At 59.0% G+C, this 22,063-nt stretch overlaps 2 protein-coding genes across 5 annotated transcripts in view; one reads left to right on the top strand and one right to left on the bottom strand.

The window, feature by feature from the left end:
• Positions 1–675: 675 nt before the first annotated feature.
• On the top strand, positions 676–12,369 carry GRIN2C (glutamate ionotropic receptor NMDA type subunit 2C). Of its 3 annotated transcripts, XM_072352110.1 has the most exons (13): positions 676–940; positions 3,905–4,328; positions 5,139–5,728; positions 6,130–6,244; positions 6,759–6,970; positions 7,232–7,433; positions 7,842–7,995; positions 8,348–8,473; positions 8,553–8,782; positions 8,967–9,127; positions 9,564–9,751; positions 10,283–10,515; positions 10,768–12,369. In XM_072352110.1, the coding sequence occupies exons 2-13, from the start codon at positions 3,921–3,923 to the stop codon at positions 12,085–12,087; spliced, it is 3,939 nt and encodes a 1,312-aa protein (XP_072208211.1). In that variant the 5' UTR covers positions 676–940; positions 3,905–3,920; the 3' UTR covers positions 12,088–12,369. The 3 variants fall into 3 exon arrangements, with proteins under 3 accessions (XP_072208211.1, XP_072208210.1, XP_072208209.1); XM_072352109.1 differs by lacking the exon at positions 676–940 and having other exon boundaries at positions 3,773–4,328; positions 7,268–7,433; XM_072352108.1 differs by lacking the exon at positions 676–940 and having other exon boundaries at positions 3,773–4,328.
• A 1,201-nt stretch (positions 12,370–13,570) lies between these two features.
• The window catches only part of TMEM104 (transmembrane protein 104), a 39,403-nt gene continuing 30,910 nt past the window's right edge, over positions 13,571–22,063 (bottom strand). The window contains exon 10 of one of the 2 annotated variants that reach the window (XM_072352143.1): positions 13,571–17,688. In XM_072352143.1, coding sequence (XP_072208244.1) covers positions 16,928–17,688 — 761 coding nt within the window. In that variant the 3' untranslated portion in view covers positions 13,571–16,927. The remainder of the gene's footprint in view (positions 17,689–22,063) is intronic. The other variant, XM_072352142.1, reaches the window with a different exon arrangement.

Genomic DNA, 22,063 nt, shown 5'->3' with positions numbered 1-22,063 from the left:
AGCTGGAGGCTGCTGCTGCCGGCGGGGGCTGCGCTCCCTGTGCCCCCCCTGCTGCAGATGGGGGCTCGGGTCTGTTCCGTGCTGTCTGGGGGGCACCACGATGGGCAGCAGGACGATTCCCAGCAGTTAAGCTAGCAAAAGGCTGGAAGGTATTTGGGGTGTACGCGTTTGGGGGGGGCGGATGGGGAAGACGTAGATACAGTCTCTGCTTCTTTCTGTGCAGGGGGGCGATGTCCGGGGAGAGGAAGGGGTCCTTGCCGTGGGCTGTGCCACTTTGCAGGGTTCTTTTCTTTCGTGGGGGAGCTTTGCTCCTTGGGCTCCCCACGCTCGGAGCACGAATTTGGCGGGGGGACTGCAGCCAAGCGGCAAAGTTGCGGCTCGGCAGAGGGCAGGGGCCGGGAGGACATATGTCTCGTCCTTCTGCCAACCCCTCCTTTTCCTGCCCCCGCCTCCCCGTGCCCGCATCTCTGCCTCCGTCCCCGATCCCCAGCCGTCCCGACCCGGCTATGGCTACCGGGGAGCCGCGAGCATGAAGCTGGGGGCAGCGGTCCCTTTGAAACACCTGCTGGCATTGACTGAGCTCGTCCCCCCCCTCCCCCTCCCCGTGCGCACCCACACCTCTCCCTCCTTCCTCCGCTCCCATCCCTCTCTCCCGCCGCAGCTGCAGCGCTTCCTCCTCCTCCTCCAAGGACGAGTCCGGGACCGACGGCCGGACCCCCCCTCCTCACCCCCTCGCCCCCCTCCTTCGCCCTGGCACCGCGCACCCCACGGCCGCAGCGGGGCCGGACCGCGTCCCGGGGCTGCCCCGGGCGGGGGGCGGCAGCGGGAGGAACCCCCGGGAGCGGCGCGGGGCATGTAGGAGCCTGAGCGGCGCTGCTCCCGTGAGTACCGGGCGGACTGGGGGGGCGGCCCCCGACGGGCTCGGCAGGAACTTTTAGCGGTGAGTTGGGGTTTTCTGGGGGGGGAGGAGGGGGGAGACCTGGAAATTTCGCAGCCGCATCTCTCCTCATCTCGAGATGGAGATGGGTCTATTTCAGGGGGAAGCGCAAAAATAACGGGGCCCCCCGCCGGGTGGCACCTTGCGTAACCCGCCGCTCGCTTTTGTTTTCGGTGGATCCACGTCCGACTTTTTATTTATTTATTTTAAGCTGCGTTTCGGGGCCCTGCCCGCAACTGGTGCTGCCAGGAGGCGGGCGGCGCGGGATGAAGGTTGAAAGGAGACGGCGCTTCTCCCCGCGTCCCCGGGCGGCCGGAGGAGACGGATGGGGCGGTTTTGCCACTGTCCCCCATCAGGGGCTCATCGAGGTCCCTGTAGGGCCGCCCCTCACCTGCGCAGCACCAAACGCGTTTCGCGGCCCCATCGGTGCCCCCTCATCCCCGCGCGGCTCCGCTTCGCGCTGTCCTTCCCGGTCCCCTCCTGCTCTCTGTGGTTCCCGGGCTCCGATGCTCCTTTTGAGATAAGGTTTCCTTCTCCAGGAGGATTTTTGCAATTCGGGATTTTTTTCCTCCCATCCCTGAGATCACAGCATCTGCACAGCCCCCACCTCCACCCCCCCACCCCCCCCCATTGGCACTGGGGCTGCAAGCAGGAAGGAGGGGATGGATAGAAGCAAAAAGAGTCTTAAAGAGAGAAGCCAACTTTCCTTGTTGCATTAAAATAATATTCTGGGAGGTGGAGGAAGACGAGGACTCGGAGCGTGTGCCTGGAACAGATTTCTGTGAGCCCTGTGTTGGTGCTGCCCCATCCCTCGCTCCCTCATCAGCCCTTCTGCCTGCAGTCAGCATGGGGTCCCCAGGTCTTTGGGCTCTACCCTGTGCCACCCACCCCTGTGGAGCTGCTGGGCTCAGCCTGGTCCCCAACCCCCAGCAGCCCTGCTGTGGTTTGGTACCTTCTCCCTCTTATTCCCTTTTCCCACCCCCACAAGGCCTGGGCTGATGATGCGCTTTGCTGGTCGTGCCCAGGCGGCTCCTCTCACTCTGCATCCCAATCCTGGCCATTTTGGCATCCTCAGGGCCGCACCGGCTGCTCTGGCACCAGATACGACGCTACAGCCCCAATCCCACGGGTAATCCCCGAGCCAGCCCCGCTGTTCCCCCAGGCCCAACCTCACACCCACTGCTCTGCACCGTCTCAGCAGCACTGCTGGGTTTATTCCCCCGTTGGTCTGAGCGGTGGCTGAGCAGCTCTGCGCCATGCCCACCTCCTCGCCCTGCAGCTGTCACCCTGCTGTGGGGACAGAGCCAGGGAACGCTGCTCCACGTTGATCCCGTTTGCCCAAATCCGCCCCCTGTTGTGATATAGGTTGGTGATTTTGGATGGCAGTTGCAGCCCAGCCGAAGCAGCCGCTTTGGAAGCTGTGCTTGACTTTTGGAGAGGGCTGTGCTGCTCTGTGTGTGGTCTGATGGCTGCTGGGGGGTCTCCGGAGCTCAGTGCAGCCCCACACTGGGATGGGGTTTGGCCGTCCCATGCCAGCACGGTGCAGGCGATGCGCGTGGCCGTGCGGATGGAGGAGCAAATCTGGGCTGCAGTGAGAGCCCGGGGTGAATTTCAGTGTCCTTGAGGAGCCATCAGACGGGCAGAACTGCTGGGAGAGCGGCTCTGTTTGTTTAGGGTGGTGCGTTGCTCCTCTTCCTCCCCGCTCGGGTAGCTGGTGCCGGATTCCCAATGAATTATTTATCGTGGCACTAAAAATACCCGGGGATGGCAGCGAGGAGCGGCGGTGCGGTCCACGCGGTGCTGGCCGGGCTGTGCCGTAGTGTGGGGCACCATTAGTGCGAGTCACCAGGGGCTGCACCCTCACCTTGGTGTTGTGGCTGCTGCAGTGGGCACTGATGTGGGAAGGGGTTGTGGGGCCATCGAGCGGCTCAACCCCATGCTGTGACACCAGGTCCAAGGAGAGCCACCTGGGTTTGGGTTGTTTCTCATATTTTCAGTCCGAAATACCAGCAGTGTTTTGCACCAAATGGCGCTGTGCCGTGTCACAGGGCAGAGGGGTCCTTGGGGCAGCCCCAGCACAGACCCCAAACTTTCCCTCTCTGTGCCAAGGATGCGTTAAGCAACAGCAGCTTTTAATTGCGAGCGATATTTCTGAGCACCGGCTGACAGCTGGCATCTTGCTGCATGCAGTGCCACCATGGTTGGCGCGTGGCTGGTGGCCCTGGGGCTTTAGGGTTGGTGTTCCAGACTGGCTGCTGCAAATGGGCCACCAGCCCTGCAATCCTGGTTATGCCAGGCAGCAAAAGAGGACCTTTGTTCTCCTCCGTTGTTCTTTAGGAACTGCTGGGTACTTGAGCTGGGTACCACGCAGCTAAAGCTGGTGAGCAGCTGATGGAGCTTTTGGGGGTTTTCCTCCCAGGCAGCAGCAGCAGGAGCTGAGGGGCTCCTCTGCCCCAGCACATCCAGGCCCCACTGCCCTGCCAGGGATCCACGCTCTGCACTGCAGAGGGTGCACAGGGGGACGCAAGCTTTCAGCCTGTAAATATTTCAGGTGTCTGTCAACTGTGGAGAGAGGCACGAGGGAGCATCCAGCTCCTCCCGGCACCTCCTGATGCTGCCCCTGTCCCTGTCTGTGGGCACTGAGGAGCATCCTAACGTGGCTTAGAGGGGAAGGAGGGCAAGGTGACGGTGTGATGGTGATGGGGTGGTGGAGGGAAGCAGAAACAGGTTGGGAAAGGTTTGTGGCTGCTGGGGATGAGGGTAAGCGATGTGGCCCTGAGAGACTGCACCTCTGCACTCCCAAAGGGGCTGAGCTGGGGGTCACAGCCCTGTGGTCGTCCCCATACCACATTCAGCCTCCAAGGGAGGAGAGGCCCCCCTTCTGCTGGGGTCACCCACTGCTGGGGTGGTGCCTGGGGTGGCATCCCCAAGATGAATGTGTGAGAGGGGCTGTGTCCATCCTCACAGGGACACGGCGGTGGACATGGGCAGAGCGCCGGCGCACACTCTGCTGCTGTCGCTGGTTCTGGGCTGCTCAGCTGCCTTCCCCGATGTGCTGCTGCCCGGCCCTGCGGAGCCGGTGGTCAACGTGGCTGTGGTGTTTGGGGGCACGTCCTACCCGCTGCACATCCGCTCCCGCCTGAGTCCCCAGAGCTTCCTGGACATGCCCCTGGAGATCCACCCCATCACCGTCGTCGTCAACAACACCAACCCCAGCACCCTCCTCACCCACATCTGCAACGTGCTGGCCAGCCACAAGATCCACGGCATCGTCTTCGAGGACAACGTCGGCACGGAGGCGGTGGCCCAGATCCTTGACTTCATCTCCTCCCAGACCCAGGTCCCCATCATCAGCATCAGCGGGGGCTCTGCGGTGGTCCTCAGCCCCAAGGTGAGGCTTTGGCTGCCAGTTATTTGGGGTATGGGATTGGCATCTGGTGGTTATTGGCCAGGGCAGTGGGACTCTCCCTGGATGTCCAGGCAGGATTTGGTCATCTCCTCCCATATTGGCTCCTAGGGATCCCGGTGCTGGCCATATGAATGGCATCATCACCTCCTGCTCAAAGAGAGCAGAAGCAGACATTGGAATGGCTCCCCCAGATGCTTGGGGTAGTGGGCTCTTAACCCTAATGCCAAGCTGCTGGGTGGCAGCAGGTGAGGCAGCCTTGACTGGAGCCCAAAGCTGTTCTGCAGCTGCCCCTGAGGGGTATCCACGGGGTGGCACAGGAGCAGCCCCCACTGTGCAGACCCCTCTGGGAGTGTCAGGAGAAAAACCCAAAGGTGGAGGCGGTCTGCATGGCGAGGCACTGCTGCCTGCTCCTGACCTTCTGAAAATGCCATTCGCTGCATCATTTAAGACAGAATCAGATCAATTAAGATTTGCTAATGAGAGGCCAGATGGCTGGGGAGGTGGGGCTGCCGATGGAACCAGCAGCAGGTAGCGGTGCGGGAGCTGCTCCCAGCTCCGTGTGGGAAGCAAAAGGTCCCCCCTGGGCACTGCTGGGTGGGTCTTGGTCAGTGAGGTGAGAGACCTCGACCCCGTGCTGTGCGGGAACCGCGGGGATGGCCTGGCCCCATTTTGACTCCAGGCCACAGACCAAAGCAGCTCATAGGCTGCTGATGATTCCCCAGAGGGCTGCAGGGATGAGGAGAGCCCCATGCTGTGGGGACAACCACCCCCCGAGCCCTCCTTCCCCCACAGGAGCCCAGCTCCGCCTTCCTGCAACTGGGCGTCTCCATCGAGCAGCAGATCCAGGTGATCTTCAAGGTGCTGGAGGAATACGACTGGAGCTCCTTCGCCGTCATCACCAGCCTCTACCCGGGCTATAACATCTTCCTGGAGCTCATTCGCTCCTTCACTGATGCCAGCTACTTTGGCTGGGAGCTGCAGGACGTGCTCACCTTCGAGATGAGCCAGGAGCGGAGCAGCTCCAGGACGCAGCGGCTCCTGCGGCAGCTCGACGCCCAGGTGCTCCTGGTCTACTGCTCACGGGATGAGGCCGAGTTCCTCTTTGAGATGGCCGGGCAAGCTGGGCTGGTGGGGCCGGGCTACATCTGGATCGTGCCCAGCCTCACGGTGGGCAACATGGAGCAGCCGCCCACCTCCTTCCCCATCGGCCTCATCAGCGTGGTGACGGAGAGCTGGAAGCTGAGCCTGCGGCAGAAGGTGCGGGACGGGGTGGCCATCATCGCCATGGGGGCAGCCAGCTTCTTCAGAGCCCACGGCTTCCTCCCGGATGTGGGGCGGGACTGCCGAGCTCCCACTGCTGCTGCCAACACCAGCTTCTACCGGTGAGCTCCAGGAACCACTGGTGTGCACTGCGCTGGGGAATGGAAATGGAGGAGGGGTGCAGGGGAGGATGCTCACAGCTCTTGCCTCTCGGCTTGGCTTCTTGAGCACTACGGAGTGGCTCTTGCTTTACCCGTGGGGAGCTAGGAGGGGATTTAAAGCTCTTTGAGGGCTTCTTTGTGCTGCAAATGTGGCAGTTTCTGTGCTTCTGCCCTTCCTCACCTGCAGCGTCCATCCTCAGTATCTTGTTGCAGGGAGGGCTGCCTCGTCTCCTCGCTGCACAGGGGCTAAGTTGGGCCTCCTCTCCTCATCCTGCATCTCTCTGGGGACCTGGGATCCTGGCTGGAGGGGGGGCAGCTGGGCACATGCAGGGCTTGGGCTCATTGGGTGCTGTGCCCCCCAGGCACCTCCTCAACGTGACGTGGGAGCACAGAGACTTCTCCTTCAACGAGGGCGGTTACCTGGTCAGGCCCACCATGGTGGTGATCTCGCTCAACCAGCACCGGCTGTGGGAGATGGTAGGAGCCCCATGAGCCACGTGAGCTCTATGGCTGACACCAACACGGCGGGGTTGTCCCTGTCATCTAGGGACCCTGCAAGTCCCCCATGCAGCAGCACCCATGGCTTCGTGGCTGGAGCATTCCCCCCCCCCCCCCTGCAATTGCATCTCCCTCATCCACAGTTCTCCCTGTGCAGCTCTGCACACCTCAGAGTGCACTTCCCCACCCTACAGCTGCTTCATCCCCTGCTCCTCTGCCAGCCCCACTCCAGGCTGTGCCTGATGCTTCTGGCTACACAGGCACAGACCTGAAATAAACCATCTGGAGGTGCTTTTTTGAGTTTGAAAACATTTTGAGTGACAAATGGCTGCTTCTGTGCACACGGTCTCAGGAAGAGAGAAAACCTCAGCCTGTTGTCACTGGGGGAAGCATGCGTGTGTGGGTGGTGGGAGCTGGGCAGTGCTCACCACGCTGCTTGCAGCCCTGTTGGGCCCCCCCATACGGCGGTGACGTGCGCTCTCCCCTGGGGCAGGTGGGGAAGTGGGAGCACGGCATCATCCACATGAAGTACCCGGTGTGGCCCCGCTACGGCTCCTTCCTGCAGCCCGTGGTGGACAACCGGCACCTGACAGTGGCCACGCTGGAGGAGCGGCCCTTCGTCATCGTGGAGAACACTGACCCCGGCACCGGCGTCTGTGTGCGCAACACCGTGCCCTGCCGCAAGCAGACCAACGCCTCGGCCAGGTGAGCGGCACCGCATGTGCAGCCTGCTGGCTGGAGCGGTGCTGGGAAAGGCTCTGCCCTCATCCGCTGGGGCTTTGGGAACCCATCGGTGGGTCCTTCCCCTTCGCTTTCCCCCTTTTCCCTTCCCCCCCCACTTCCCACTCCCCTTTCCCTTCCTGTCCCTCCCAGCACTCCGCAGAGGACAAAGCCCACCTCCTCGCACACATGCTGCCTGCACAGCGTTGAGCACAGGGGCAGCTCAGGGCTGTGCCTCCTCTGCAGAGCCCTGACCCATTTTTCTCGGTGCGGTCTCAGCAGTGACGGCCTCGCAGACCCCTACACCAAGCTGTGCTGCAAAGGCTTCTGCATCGACATCCTGAAGAAGCTGGCCAAGACGGTGAAGTTCTCCTACGACCTCTACCTGGTGACCAATGGCAAGCACGGCAAGATCGTGCGTGGGGTGTGGAACGGCATGATTGGTGAGGTAGGGCTGGGCAGCCGTCCTGCCTCGGGTGGGGTACGAGGAGGAACGGCTCCCAAGGAGCGGTGATGCAGTGGCACAGGGAGCCGGGAAGCCCCCTTGGGGTGTTCAGAAACATGGAGACGTGGCACTGAGGCACGTGGGCAGTGGGTGGGCTGGGGTCACATTCCGTGACCTCAGTGGGATTTCCAGCCTCTGTGATTCCCGCAGGAGGGGCTGAGGGAGGTGGGGTTGTCTGGCCTGGAGAAGAAAAGTTCCAGGGAGACCTCATTGCTTTCAGTGCTTAAACAGAGCTTATAAAAAAGATGGAGGGTGACATTTTAGGTGGTCTGATGGGGGCCTCACCAGCGGTGGTGTCTTTGGCTCTCCTCCTCTTCCTCTGCCTGTCCTGAGGCCACTCGCCCTCCCCAGGTGTACTACAAGCGTGCAGACATGGCCATTGGATCCCTCACTATCAACGAGGAGCGCTCCGAGATCGTGGACTTCTCCGTGCCCTTCGTGGAGACTGGCATCAGTGTGATGGTGGCCAGGAGCAATGGCACCGTCTCCCCCTCCGCCTTCCTGGGTGAGCACGGGCGGGATCAGCCCAGCCTGCTGCAAGTGCAGGTTGGAAACAGCACTTGGTTTTAATAATGTCAAAAAAAATCCAGTTTGCAATTCAGCAGGGAAGGAGGCTGAGCCGCCGCCGTCAGGGCTGACTCCTCCCCTTGCCAAAGCAATCCCATTATTATTGCTTTTTCCTCATCATACTTTGCATGAAGGAGGAAGGATGGAGGTGTGGGGTCACCTTCACCAACCCCACAGCAGGGAGCATGGCATGGGCAGGGCCACCACCAGGAGCAACCCATGATCACATGGGAAATATGAAGTGATTTGAGGTGTCAGGCTGACCTGATGGAGACCCTCTTGCCTTGCAGAGCCCTACAGCCCAGCCGTGTGGGTGATGATGTTTGTGATGTGTCTGACCGTGGTGGCTGTCACCGTCTTTGTGTTCGAGTATTTCAGCCCTGTTGGTTATAACCAGAACCTCACCAGTGGCAAAAGTGAGTGGGGAGAGGCGGGAGCTGGGAGGGAACACATCCCCTTGCTGATACTTGTCCCTCTGCCTGCTGTCCTCACCAGGGCCGGGCGGTCCCACCTTCACTATTGGCAAGTCAGTGTGGCTGCTGTGGGCTCTGGTCTTCAACAACTCTGTGCCCATTGAGAACCCCAAGGGCACCACCAGCAAGATCATGGTGCTCATCTGGGCCTTCTTCGCCGTCATCTTCCTTGCCAGCTACACCGCCAACCTGGCAGCCTTCATGATCCAGGAGCAGTACATCGACACTGTGTCAGGGCTGAGCGACAGGAAGGTGAGGTGCTGGTTGGGCTCTTCTTCCCCCTCCCAAGACTAAGTTTATCCAGGTGGGGACCCCTTAAGGGGCTTTGTGGTTGTGCTCACATGGGAAGACAGAGAGTTGGCAGGGGGTGGGTGCTGGGGACACAGCAGGGATGTGCCCCCCTTGTGACGCTGCCACCCGGGGCTCCCCGCTGCAGTTCCAGAAGCCGCAGGAGCAGTACCCCCCGTTCCGCTTCGGCACTGTCCCCAACGGCAGCACCGAGAGGAACATCCGCAGCAACTACCCCGACATGCACACCCACATGGTGAAGTACAACCAGCGCTCTGTGGAGGACGCCCTCACCAGCCTCAAAATGGGGTATGGCTCCCCAAAACAAAGTACAGCCCCATATGACTCCTTGAGATGAGATGCAGTGCTCCCCGGCTGGAGTATGGATTCCTCAGCTGGGGTGCAGCCCCTTCAACTCAGCTGTAGCTTCCCCAGTTCAGGCACAGCTCACATGGAGGGTATGGCTCTTCACATTGGGGTGTTATGGGTCTGCAAGGCCTTCCTAGTTGTGTTATGGGACCCCAAAAATGCTACAACCCCATGCAGAAGGGATAGGGCTTCCTACAGCTCCCCCAGGTGGGATAAATCCCCCCAGGTTGGGTTCCTCTCCCCTGGATGGGGTTGAGATCCTCCAAAGGGTACCGCCCTGGGACGCAGCCAACTAAAAGGGGCACAGCTCCCCCAGAAAGGGGTCTGCCCCCCTCCCGAGGAGCCCCCCTTACCCGGCCCTCTCGGTTGTGGGCAGGAAGCTGGATGCCTTCATCTACGATGCGGCGGTGCTCAACTACATGGCGGGCAAAGACGAGGGCTGCAAGCTGGTGACCATCGGCAGCGGGAAGGTGTTTGCAACCACGGGATACGGCATCGCCCTGCAGAAGGACTCACGCTGGAAGCGGGCCATCGACCTGGCCCTGCTGCAGTTCCTGGGAGATGGTGCGTGTCCAGAGCATCTCAGTGGGAGCCCCTGATCTATGCATCATCTTAGGGTAGCCTTAAGGGGTTGGGGAAGTCGGGCTGCTCCTTCAAGGTGATGTTAGAATCCATCAGTGCCTCTCCAGCCAGAGGATGGGGTTATTCCCTCTGTGGCCTCTGCTCAAGAATGAGGGCTGCAAAATCCCATATGCAAAATGTGAGAAAATCTCCGAGGTGGCCACATGCAAGGTCTGAGGGCTGGGGGGGCAGAGAGCTGGGTGTAGGGAATGGGTTGGAGAGGAGAAGAATGAGATGGGAGAGGGCCTGGATGAGCAACATGAGGGATTATCAGTGATAAGGGCTGAGACAATGATCTTTAAGGTCTCACCCAGCCCAATCCATGCTAGTTCTATGATAGCAGCTCTGGGGTTTGGGTGGATTTTATCCTCCTCCACCACCACCACGGTGGGGTAGGGACAGGCAGGGACTGTGCTGGGGGAGGTGATGCCCATGATGGGCTTTTACCCCATCCCTGTGTGTGCCTGGCCCCAGGTGAGACCCAAAAGCTGGAGACCGTGTGGCTATCGGGGATCTGTCAGAACGAGAAGAACGAGGTAATGAGCAGCAAGCTGGACATCGACAACATGGCTGGGGTCTTCTACATGCTGCTGGTGGCCATGGGGCTCAGCCTGCTGGTCTTTGCCTGGGAGCACCTCGTCTACTGGAAGCTGCGGCACAGCGTTCCCAAGTCCCACAAGTTCGACTTCCTCCTGGCCATCAGCAGGGTGTGTGCCACGCCGCGAGGGGACATCCTTTGGGCTTCGGTCTCTGCTGGGTCTGTGTGGTGTGGGGAGATGCTGGGGGGCAGGAGACGGCCGGCAGTAGGGATGGGGCTTTGTCGGTCCAAGTTGAGCTTTGCAGTTAATCGAGGCCAACACCTGGCTCTTCTCAACCCTCCTACGCTGTCAGCTCACGGTGGGACTGTTTGCACGGCCCCACGTTCTGCTGACGGCGCGGTCTCCCCGCTGTCTCTGCAGGGCATTTACAGCTGCTTCAGCGGGGTGCAGACCCTGGGCAGCCCCGGGCGGACACCCACGCCCGACGTGACGGCGAGTTCAGCCCAAGCCAACGTGCTGAAGATGCTGCAGGCGGCCAAGGATATGGTGTCGACGGCCAGCGTGGGCGGCTCGCTGGAGCATGCCACGCGCACCATCGAGGACTGGAGCAGCCGCAGCGAGCACCTCCAGACCACCTTCTCGCTCAGGACACCGCAGCTCGTGGTGCAGAACAGCACCGGCACGCACCGGGGTCCCTCCTGCGGCCCCCTGCACCCTGAGAGGCTGCGCAGAGCCTATGCGCCCAAGGGCCCCCCCCGGGGGCTGCCTCTGCCCATCCCCGTGGACTCCCGGGAGGAGAGATGGAGAGGGACGAGCGAGCGCGTCCCCCGCGTCCTTCACCCCGTGAAGTTTCAGGGCTGCGATGCGGCGGACGGAGCCCTCCCGGGGCCCTTCCCGCACCTCCCGGCGAAGACGGCGCCGGAGGGGGATTTCGAGGAGCACGCGCTGATGGGGAACCATATCGGAGCTCCCGTTGCCGCCCCGACGCCTCCCATGGAGCTCCCGCCGCCGGACATCTACCGGGAGCACAGGCGGGCGGAGCGGCCGCCCAGCGCCCCGCTGCTCTGCGGGGACGGCGCGGGGACGGCGCCGCGGCCGCGACCGGCTTCGGAGACGAGAAGGGAGGAGAGGATCGCGTCCTTCCCCCCCGGCTGCTCCCGCAGCTCCTTCCCCAAAGCCGCCAGGACTTGCAGAGCCGCGGCGGAGCGGGAGCAGCCGAGCCGGCGGGCGAGCGCGAACCGAGCGTCGCGGGAGCGGGGGGAGAAGCATCGCGGTGCGGGGTTGCGGCGGTGCGGGGCGCGCCCACCCGCTGCCCGCGGCGACGTCCCCGACCTCTTCCCCGAGGCCGAGGCCGCCCACGGCTGCGGCCTGAGCTGCCCCGAGGCCGCCGGGCGGCTGGCGGGGCCGGGCCGGGCGCCGCGCTCTCCTCTGGTCCGGCTGCCGTCCTACCGGGAAGCGTGCCGGCAGAAGCCCCGCGGCACCGCGTGCGCGTCCTACGGCTGCGCGGACTCCTACGCCGTCCCGCTCTACCTGGGCCGTTTGTCCCGCGAGCACCCCGAGGTGCCGGGGGGTGGCCGGGGGTCGGGGCGCTGGGACGGAGCCTACAGAGACTGGGGGCGGCGGGGGGAGCCGGGCTGGCTGCGCGCGGTGGGCACGGAGCGGTTGGCGGCCCGCGGGGCGATGAGTCCCTGTGCCGGCGGGTCCTGGCGGCGGGTCTCCAGCCTGGAGTCGGAGGTTTGATGGGGGACGGGCCGCTCTGAGAGACGTGCTGCTCCCTGGTCGCCTCCAGTCCGCGTGGAGAGAAGCCAAGCGCCCTTCGCCCAGCTTCTCTGCACCAGGCTGCTCCTCCTGGAGGCACTCGGGCATCCTCCATCACAACAGCGGGATGCTCCAAAGCAGATCTGCTCACTTTGGAGGCCAAAAGAGCCTCCTCGAGGCTGGATTGGGCTCTCCCCAAAGGCAGGGCTGGCTGGGGACATGGGGACACCAAACTCATTGTCACCATGTTTCTGTCTTGGTTTCATCGAGGGACTCCAAGCATCCTGTCCAGGTCATTAAAGAGACATTTTGAACCGGCTGGGGACCCTTCTTCCAGCACTGCCACTGAGCCCCTTGCTGCCCTTGGCTTTGTCCCCTTAGCCACATCAACACCCGTGGTCCTGAGCCCCACCCCTGTGCCTGGCTGCCCCCGTGTGATGAGCCGAGCGCAGGCTGGGAGAGCAGCTGCAGTGCAGGACGTGGGGGAAATGGACTGAGCTCAGCTGCAACCTCCTGGCTTCAGCTTATCTCACTGTGTGTATGGGAACTGCTGAGTCACAGCCTGAATTGACTGAGCACCTGGGAGAGACCAGGCCAGCCCTGGGTGCACAGGTGGAGGCAATTCAGCTGTGAGATTGGAAGGGGTTGAGCCCGGCTGCACCTCTCAGACCTCATTTATGGGGTGACTGCCACTGGGGAATGATCTCTTGCTGGAGATCTCTCTTTTGAGGAGTTTTTTGGTGAGTTGCATCTTCAGAGATGGGTGAGCATTCTTCTTTTTCTTGTGGCATCTTGTTGTGCTGGTCCTGCTGCTGTTACACTGTGCCACCATCCCACCCCCGGCTCACCCTCCCTTTTGTGTCCCAGCTGAAGGCCAACGCTGGGCTGTTTTCAGCCAGGTTGTCTGGCTGCACCGTGGGGATGGCAGCAAAGCCCTGGGGAGCGCTGCACAAGGACAAATGTGCTGGCAGGGCCTGTCCCTCCGTCCATCTGTCTGTCCATCCATCCATCTGGCCAGGGTTAAATCCAGCCAGTGCTTCTGCATCCACCCCCAGCCTGGCTGCCATCATGTGCCGGCGTTTTAATTCCTGTTACTTATCTGTCATCGCAATTGTCACTTAATTGCTTTGGCAGCCCCTCCGAGGGCCTCTTGGCACAGGAGGGCAGCAGTGATGGAGAGTGAAAGGGATGGATAAATGAACCCACGGAGCCGGATGGAGGCAGGGGGAGTGTGCTGGGCTGTCACTGGGCTACAAGGGGCAGCACCGGCCAATGGGTGCCCCATGGGGACGTGCTGTCCACACTGGTGTCCTGGGAAGTTTCCCCCAAATTGTGGCCTCGTGGCCCAACGACACCACAGCACACGTGGGGTGGTAACTGCCCAGGCTCAGCACTGCCCAAAGCCAGGCTGGTTTGGGGCTGTAAGGACAAAATGGAGCAGGAAAAAGGGAGAAAAAACCATCCCCAGCCCACGTTTTCAATTAATTAGTTATATCCCTGGTGACTCAGCAGAGGCCAAATGCATTTCCCTCATGTTTTATTGAAGGATTTCACTGCGGGAGTTGGAGGGCAGCAGGGATGAGGTGACGGTGGGTGGCACGGGGTGTCTACAGGAGGTGGCACCAGGGATGGGCGCCCACGGGCCTGGCAGGACGGGGGTTTTTCTCCCCTCCTTCACTTTGCGAAGCGTCACCAAAGACTTGAGCCCACCCCCGCTGCCTCTTTGGCCCCCAGATTTACTGCCCAGCCCCCCCATCCTGCGCTGCCTGTGAGGTCCTCGGAGAGAATCGCAGCAAAAGTGTTTATTTCCATCATAAAGGTCTGTTTTAATATTTTAACATAAATCAAGCCGCGCTTTACGGCGATAATAAATTTGTTGGCAGAAACTGCTTTTGCAGCCTGAGGCAGCGGAGCAATTCAATTTGTTTGGTTTTAAGTGTGAGGAGGTATAATTGAGAAGGGGAAAGTGCAGCTGTGTTAATGGAGCTCGCAGGCAGCAGCTGACGGAGCAGCAGTGCTGAGGACCCTCCACCCCATCCGCCTGCGGTCCCTGCAGGATGCAGAGCGTGCGAGGGGAGTGGAGGGCAGGCAGAACAGCCGGGCAGAACAGCCGGGCAGAACAGCCATGTGCGGGTTGTTGCTCTGAGTCCCTTTTTATTGAGAACTGGCTGCATTCAGGACAAGCACCACGTGAGAACCGCTGCTAATGACACGTGTGACAGCCCGACAGATCCGCTCGGTGAGGAGGGGGCTGACAGCCCGCAGCACCCCGCTCTGCTCAGCACCCCTTCCCATCAGTTTTAAGGCATTGCTATGTAGTGTTTTGTACGACAAACGCTCTCACCACCACAGAGTTTCCTTCCCTTAATTCACTCCAATCCTTCGGACGGGTTTGTGAAGGACAGCAGGAGTCCAGGAATTGGGGTGATTTATTTTTGAGAGCTCCTGCACTCCCCGGGGGTCGCAACTCTTCACGTTGTCTGGGGTCCCACAGCACATTCTGCCACCAGGCCCAACAGCCCCTGCCCACAGTGTGCCCTGGGAGAGCTGCTCACCGCAGCCAGGGAAGAGAAGGCACAGCTTCATGAGGGAGACCAGCAAAAGAGACAGCCCAGCCCTTGGGAGAGGTGGGGCTCACAGTGGGGCCCAGGAGCAGCTGTGCTTTGGCACAGGCAGTGGTTATCCCAGGGGGCAGGAGGGGAAACGCACCAAGGATGCTGGGCAGCCCTGAGTGGGGAAGGGAAACACGTGGGGGCAAAGTAACATCGGTCACGGATGACGCTCCCATTCTCTGGCAGGCAGCGAAATATGGAGGCAAGAAATTCAAATCAGCACTTGAAGGGATGAGGCTGAGCTGAACGCCTTGCAGAAGCAGGGGGGACAGCCGAGGGCAGGCGGTGCAATAGGAAACACGTTGGCCTCCTCCATAAAGCCACACCTGTGCACTCGTACAGAGAAGCAGCCCCTGCAGCCCTTCCAGCCTTCTGAAGGCTGCTTTCATTAGCATCAAATTCCTCCTTTGGCTCTGCCTGGCTCACAGCTGCTGCATGAGGACAGGATGGCCCCGCATGCCCCAGCACAGCACCTGCCATCAGACAGGGCAGGGAGCAGCTGTCTGCCCCGCACCGCACAGAACACCCCCAGCTCAAATGCCCACTGAATTTACTCTCCAAACTGCCACTCTTCCTAAATGAAACACCGGCCGCCTACAAAGCAACTTGCTCATCTGGCACCAAAGATGCCACATCAGCTTCCCTGGAGCACTTGGGGATGCTTAAATTCACTAGCAAGGGCTGCCAGTGCCTGCGGAGGGAAACAGACCCCTTGCATCCTCCCCCAGTAGCCTGGCAAGGATGCAGGCACAGCGCTCAGGCTGGAGAGGTGGAGGGCTTTGCTTTAGAAACCATCAAGTGTTTTTTATTCAGCTCCAGGTACTTGCAGTCTCCCCGGAGGAGCACTTCAGGTCATATGGAAACGAGAAAGTCCTACTTGAAAACGGAGCTTGATTAAAAAGAGCCGCAGTTCAAAGCTTGCTTTAGCTAACAGTAACACTTAATACTGCAGCAAGTGCAGAGGGCAAGAGGAGATAACAGAAGTGACACACACCTGGCTTTGAACCTGCCTAATGAGGGCAAGGGGAGAAAGGGCTCCAGATATTTCAGGTGAAAACTTTTCAAGTTGTTGCTTTTGTTACAAAACCCACCGATCTTTGCCCAAGGGCTCAGAACAGCAGAACCTGTGCCTTTGTTGCTGTGCGGTGTTGGTGACCAACAGCAGCCTCAGAAGCACAGAGGCAGCACAGCTGAGCCGTGGCAAGGCCTCTTCCTGCTGGCACCAGCCCATTCCCTTGAGTTAACACCCACCTTGTTTCAAGGCTAATTACCCAGCACAGGAGGCTGGAAATGCATCAGCCTGCACAGCCAGAGCTCTTGCAGGCCTAACGCGTGTCAGGACTGGGTAATTAGCACTTCCCAGCCCACACAAACCCTGACCACTGTGACCGGGGTCTGGGCTGTCGCACCAGCCCTGCACAAAACGGAAAAGGGCTCTGCCAGCTGAAGTCACTGAGCAGCATGCAGGAGGCAATGAAGCAAGGCTGCACACTGCTTCCCAGCAGGAAGAGCAATATCCCTGCGCTCCTCCATGGGGTCGGGGCTGCCAGAGCAAAGGCCAACAGGATGAGAAGCGTGAAAGTGAACTCCTGGCCTGGAGAAATTCAGCTCTGCTAAGCAGGCAGTCCTTCCCCAGAGCACAAACAGGTTAGTGTTTCTGGAAAGAAAAACACACACAGAGCACGCAGCCTTCAGAGCCAGGGCTATTCCCAAACCAGGCTCCCCATTCTTCCCTGAGCAGGCACAGCAGGTTGTCTGGGAGGGGTCTCAGCAGACAGAAGAGACTCCCTGCCCCCAGACTCCTGCTGGACTCTGCACACAGAGAGTCCCTGCCCAGGGGAGAAGGAACATGGAGCTGATTACTGTAGTGAGCAGCCGAGGCCGCCTGCTCTCCCTGTACTGAAACCTGCAGCATCCGAAGAGAGTCAGTGTAAGAACAGAGCGATGCTCAAACAGAGCTGAAGGCAGAAATGGCTGGACACGGGCATGGTGTGCAGGCTGCCTGGATAGTGGCTCTGAGAACCAGGATGATGAGGCTGAGCCCACTCCACCCACACTCAACCTGGAGTGAAGAAAGTCTGTGTCCAGGTCCAACCGGCACCACCACGCCAATGGCCCGGAGGCTTCCCTTCACACCCCCTTTCCCCTCAAAGTCCTGGTGAGGGTGCAAGTCCCCGGAGCCCCACAGGGAGCACAACGCTTACACCCCGTCACAGTTTAGACTCACTGAGGACAATGTTTGCAGTCACAAACACAAAGCAAGAAAAGCCCCATATGAGTACAAACACTATCCAGAAGGTGTGCCGGAAAGGGGAGAGGTGTTTGTTAACCGTCCCGCTGCCGAAGACCAGCTGGGTGTCCTTCCTGCTGCAGTACGCCAGGAAGGCTGGGATGAGGTACTGGATCCCGTTCCCAGCATAGGCTCCCGTGATCCCCACCAAGGACTCCAGATCGTGGGTGCAGAAAGCCACCAGCACCGGGGGGACCAGCGTGATGGCAGGAAAGACAATCCTATCCACCAGCCAGGGGTACGTCCCCCCTTCTCTGTGGAAAAGGGTCTTCCAGTTGTTGCGCAGGGTCACTGCGATGATGGGGAAGTTGGTGCTGATGGTGAAGACTGGGAAGAGGCCCAAGAAGTAGCGAATGAAGGCGACGTTGATGATCTCGCAGTTGGTGAAGTTGAGCGTGTACATGTCCATGAGGGTGTCATTGCGAAAGCAGTAAATGGCCGTGAAGGACAGGAGGCTGTAGAAAGCCAGGATCAGGATGTAATCGAGCAGCACAAGCTTGTTGACGTGCCTCTTCTTGGAGATGGGTGTGATGAGGGATGGCAGGGAGTGCTGGCACATGAAGGAGTAGACGCACACCCCAAAGAGGTTGCGGATGCCCGACAGCTGGGCCATGGACGGGTGACCTTCCGCTTGGCCTCTGCTGATGCGGATGAGGGCCAGAATTATCATGAGGATGAAAGCTGGAGAGAGAGAACACTTCAGGTCAAACCCAGGCCCACGTTCCCCACAACCATCCTCCCATTGGCAGTCGCAGTCCTGGCACCAGCTCACCCGCTCCACAGGAGCATCTCCTTCTTTCTGGGGGACACGCTGCACCAAAGGCAAGGCAGACAGCGGCTCACCGGGATTTGCTGTCAGTGCCAGTCAGAACATTGAGCATCAGGCAGTCTTTGGCAGGCATGTCCCTCCCTAGGTGCTCTCTCTCCCACCTCTCTCTCTATTTGCAGCTGAGGTTACAAACTCTGTGTCTGTTAGTATAATGCTCCTGAAGGACCCAGAGCAAACATGGCTGAGACCATCGCCATCTTCCTCAAGGGTCTCAGTCCACGGATGCTTCTGCCACACACCTCAGCTAAACATCATTTGGAAGTGAGTTAGAGATGCCTGAGATTTGACCTCTAAAAGCAGAACAGGTGAAGCCCAGCTGCAGTCCATCCCAGTAACATTTCTATGCGTTTGCAACTGGACTGATGCTTCCAAGGCCTCACCTGTGTACATGAGCAGGTAGAAGGGAGCAGCAGCAGCTACTACGGAGCCTTCCTGACCCTGCGATCTGACAAGCACGACAGAGCAAGAACTGACCAGCCACTTCCAGGCTGCCTGCAGTTAATCCCAGGATGGAGGAGCCAGTCTGGAAGGGACGAAGGCAGCACTGAAAGACTGCTATTAAAATTCATCACTTCCAGGCACAAAGTCTGCTCGTCTATCCTTCACTTCTGTCAGGGAACGGCCTAACAGCATTTCACAAAGCTTATCACAAAGTGACACGCCACGGACAAACATGAATTGAGGAGATTGGGCTAATACCCTTATTTACTCTGCTGGTGGAAATTTGAGCCAGAAGCGGTTATTGCCAGACCGTTATTCCGAGCGTGGCACATAAAAACAGCAGAAAACTAATTCTGGCATCACAAAAATCATGTCGACCTGGGAAGGATGATCATCAGCTGGAGTTAACAAGGAGCAGGGGAAAAAAACCTGCCTGGCAGGGTACAAAAGAGTAAAATTTACAGCCTGATGCTGGCAACGGATGGGTTGTGGTAGCTGCACAGAGCTGTCTCCTGCACTGGTTTGAGGCATCAAAGCACAGCCATGAATTATCAGGTAATGAAAAAAAGCAAAAACGCTGACACTCGTATTATGCACGACTCTGAATGTCATAAATATCAACACAGAGAAATTGAACCGAAGAGCAGACAGCCCATGGCCAAGCCCCTAGGAGGCAGCACCAGGAGCCAGGCAGGGCACGCGGGGAGGTGAGGACACCCACCTGCTCTGTGCCTGGCATGGGCAGCTGGAGGCAGAAGGCTTGCTGGGGATGGGAACAGAAGCAGCACTTCCAGAACGGGCTCCTCTTCTGTCCCCAGCACCACCAGGATAACCACAACTGCACACTGCTCTCTGCTGTACGCTCTCAGGGCTCTCCAATACTCAGTTTCTGCTCTCACAGCATCCCTTCCTCATCTTCCAAACGGCAGCTTCACACCCAGCACTCACCCAGCTGCACTCTGCATTTCATCCCTTACTGCCTCGGGAAACCTCTTACTTCCAACTGCTTCCTGGTGACAGGACAAGTCTAACAGAGCTCTGAGAACACCGCGCTGGAGAGATGACAGCAAATCTATTCCTTGGTGGCACTGTGAGAGGCAGACCTCCTTGGGAGCGCTGGGCACTCTCCACTTCCTCATGTCCAGCTACAGAGGGCTATTGGAAAGAGTAATTCATTGTTCTGGATGAGTGCATCTCCCACGGCCTGCACTCAAACCAGCAAGTGAAGCGCCCTGTGAGAACAGCTGTGGTTGCTGTGCCCTCCCGAGCACAGATGTGCTCCAGCCACATCACCCAGAGCCAGGCAGCCTCATGGCGATGTGCTACAGCACCGGCTGTGCTCCCCAGGGGCACACAGGCTACAAGAGAGAGAAGGTGCCCTGGAGAACAAGGCAAACCAGGCAGGACAGAACTGGACACGTGCTGAGAGCGCTCCTTTCCCTCCTGCAGGATTGCTCTGGCTCTGAAGCCGTCCCATGCTGCTCCTGCGTCTCACCAGGCAGCACTGCAGAGTCCTGCACCTCTTCCCCACACCATGAACACTTACCTGCTCTGCTTGGCAGGAGTGACGGCTGACCCACTCCCATCTCACCACTGGCTCAAACCTCCCTTTCCACACCAGTGCTAACAGCACCAGCTCAGGCAGCTGCAGGCTCACATCCTGCTCTCAGAGCCTCTTTTAAGAGACCCACAGTTTCTCCTTTGCCCCAGTGTGTGTTTTTCTGACAGGGAGCTGTGATGGATCAGGCTTCCAGTGGATTCCTGAAGTGATGGATACGAGTATATGGCTTCAGAAGCTAGAATTAATACCGCCTTTGTTCTTATCCTTTTTTTTCCCCTTAAATACTTCTCAGAAATTAAACCTATCAGAAATTGAAGTTATGAAGAGTGACAGTCCATTACTCTGATCTACACCAGCATTGCTTCCAAGAAGGCAGGCTGTGCTCCCCTGCCCTACCGCTCTGCAGATGCGTTACCCCGAGGGAGGTGGTGCTGGGTACCTGGAAGATGCTGCTGCCCGATTCCAGCCCTGACAGCAGCGTTTCCTTGCTCCCAGCAGCAGGTGAACCTCTCCTGGAACCACAGAGTTAAACCATTTGCATGCCAGATTTATCTGCCTGTCCCTGGGAGGAGGTAAGCCCAAAATGAAACTCTGAAACCTAGTTATGCTGGGTGATAAATCAAGATGAAAAGAAGATGACAGGCTCTGACTGACAGGCAGCTTTGAGCAGACAAGAGGCAGCACAGGAGCCTGCAGGCACACACAGCTCCTGCTCACATCCTCCTCCACCTGGGGCAGAGGGCTGCGGGCACTCACACCACGCCATTCGGAGTCACCTGCAGGTGCCACATGAAGTGTCCAGCAGTGGTGCTTCACCAGCAAGAGCCCTTCTATGTCAGACATGGGGCCATCAAAGCTTCAATCTACCCTCTGCATGTAGGACAATTCACTGAGGCAACACGCTCCAGGGATGGAAGCCCTTCAGACATCATGACCAACAGCAAGGACAGGAAGGTGACGATGGACAGTTAGCAGGTTACACGAAAGCCTTGTTTTGCACCATTATTATTATAGCTTTTTTTCTTTGTTTTCTAAGTTCTTAACAAACAACTGAGCGTTCTGCCTGTCCCGGTTTTCAAACTGGGAGTTGCACTCCAAACCCACACACCGCAGACAGGCTCAGCAGCCCACAAGGCACAGAGGACGCTCTACTCGTCTCCTCTGACCATCCCTTGAGGTTTGAGCATCTTTTCAACCGAAGGATGTAAATGAAAACACGTGACAGTCTGCATAAAGGCAGCCGTGGTGGTGCATGCCATCGCTGCCCCACTGCCTCGCCTGCAGACCCCTCGTCCTGCTCTCCCAGGAGGAAACACTGTCTCCTCCTCTCAGACACAGCAGAGCTGGCAGACGGCCCCTGCTTGACTCGGGAGGTGAGTGAGGAACAGGGCAGCTCTGCTGTGCTCCTTGCAGGTGGAAGGAGGATGAATATGGATGAGAACACATCCAGATAGCAGCACTTATGGGAAATATGGGAGCCAGGGGATATTAGAAATACAGAGTTTTTGTGAGCTCTGACAGAAGCATAACAAAGCTGCACAGAAAAGCAGCGATGGTAATCAAGCCATTCTAAGTTTAAGGATTGTTTTGCAGAGTCAGAGCAAGCACCTTTTAGCATATGCCAGCTAGATGTACGCTAAGAGAAGAATGGTCTTGCACACCCATTCACCACAGCATAAGTCTCATCCTCTCCAGCACTGGTCCTACTCTCTTTCCACAATGGAAGCCCAGCAACACCATCCCCTGCCATCCCCCCCAGGGCTGGAGATGCCGTGCTGTGCTGCCCACAAGAGCTGCCCACGCCTCGCTGCTCCCCACCAGCAGGGCCATTAGTTTGAATAGGCAGAGCCATCCGTCACCGCCACCCGACGGTGTGACAGAGCTCTCTTGTCGAAGCGGAGAATCAATATGCCAGGAAATAATGATAACGAATCGCCCCATCACAGTGCACGCCAATTGCTTCCCTTTCCATGCATTTGGAGGCATGATGGATTCCGAGAGAACATTCTCCTGAGCTTCCAAGGCTCATTCTCTTTCAAAGAACCCAAAGGAAAGTAAGAAGTCTGCTCTCCTTCTAGTCTTGGTCTTGAACTTTCACCAAGTCGAAGGAAGAGACCACTGAGAGGCACTGAAGAGACCTCATTTAATTTAACATCAGACAGAATTCAGGAGAGGAGGCATATAAGCATCTGTCCTGTACGTACCGAGCAGCACAGCATCGCGCC

This window comes from Excalfactoria chinensis, chromosome 17, assembly GCF_039878825.1.
Source record: "Excalfactoria chinensis isolate bCotChi1 chromosome 17, bCotChi1.hap2, whole genome shotgun sequence".
NCBI classification, from domain to species: Eukaryota; Metazoa; Chordata; class Aves; order Galliformes; family Phasianidae; genus Excalfactoria; species Excalfactoria chinensis.
Note: the sequence above shows the minus strand (reverse complement) of the source record. Positions and strands in the feature narration are given on the sequence as shown.

What these genes read in the sequence shown, in the direction of transcription:
- GRIN2C (XM_072352108.1), top strand. Translation starts at nt 3,873, where the DNA reads ATGTGTGAGAGGGGCTGTGTCCATCCTCACAGGGACACGGCGGTGGAC. An exon ending in GAACCTCACCAGTGGCAAAA is followed by an intron (nt 8,474 to 8,552) that starts GTGAGTGGGGAG and finishes TGTCCTCACCAG; the next exon opens with GGCCGGGCGGTCCCACCTTC. An exon ending in TCCTCCTGGCCATCAGCAGG is followed by an intron (nt 10,516 to 10,767) that starts GTGTGTGCCACG and finishes CTGTCTCTGCAG; the next exon opens with GGCATTTACAGCTGCTTCAG.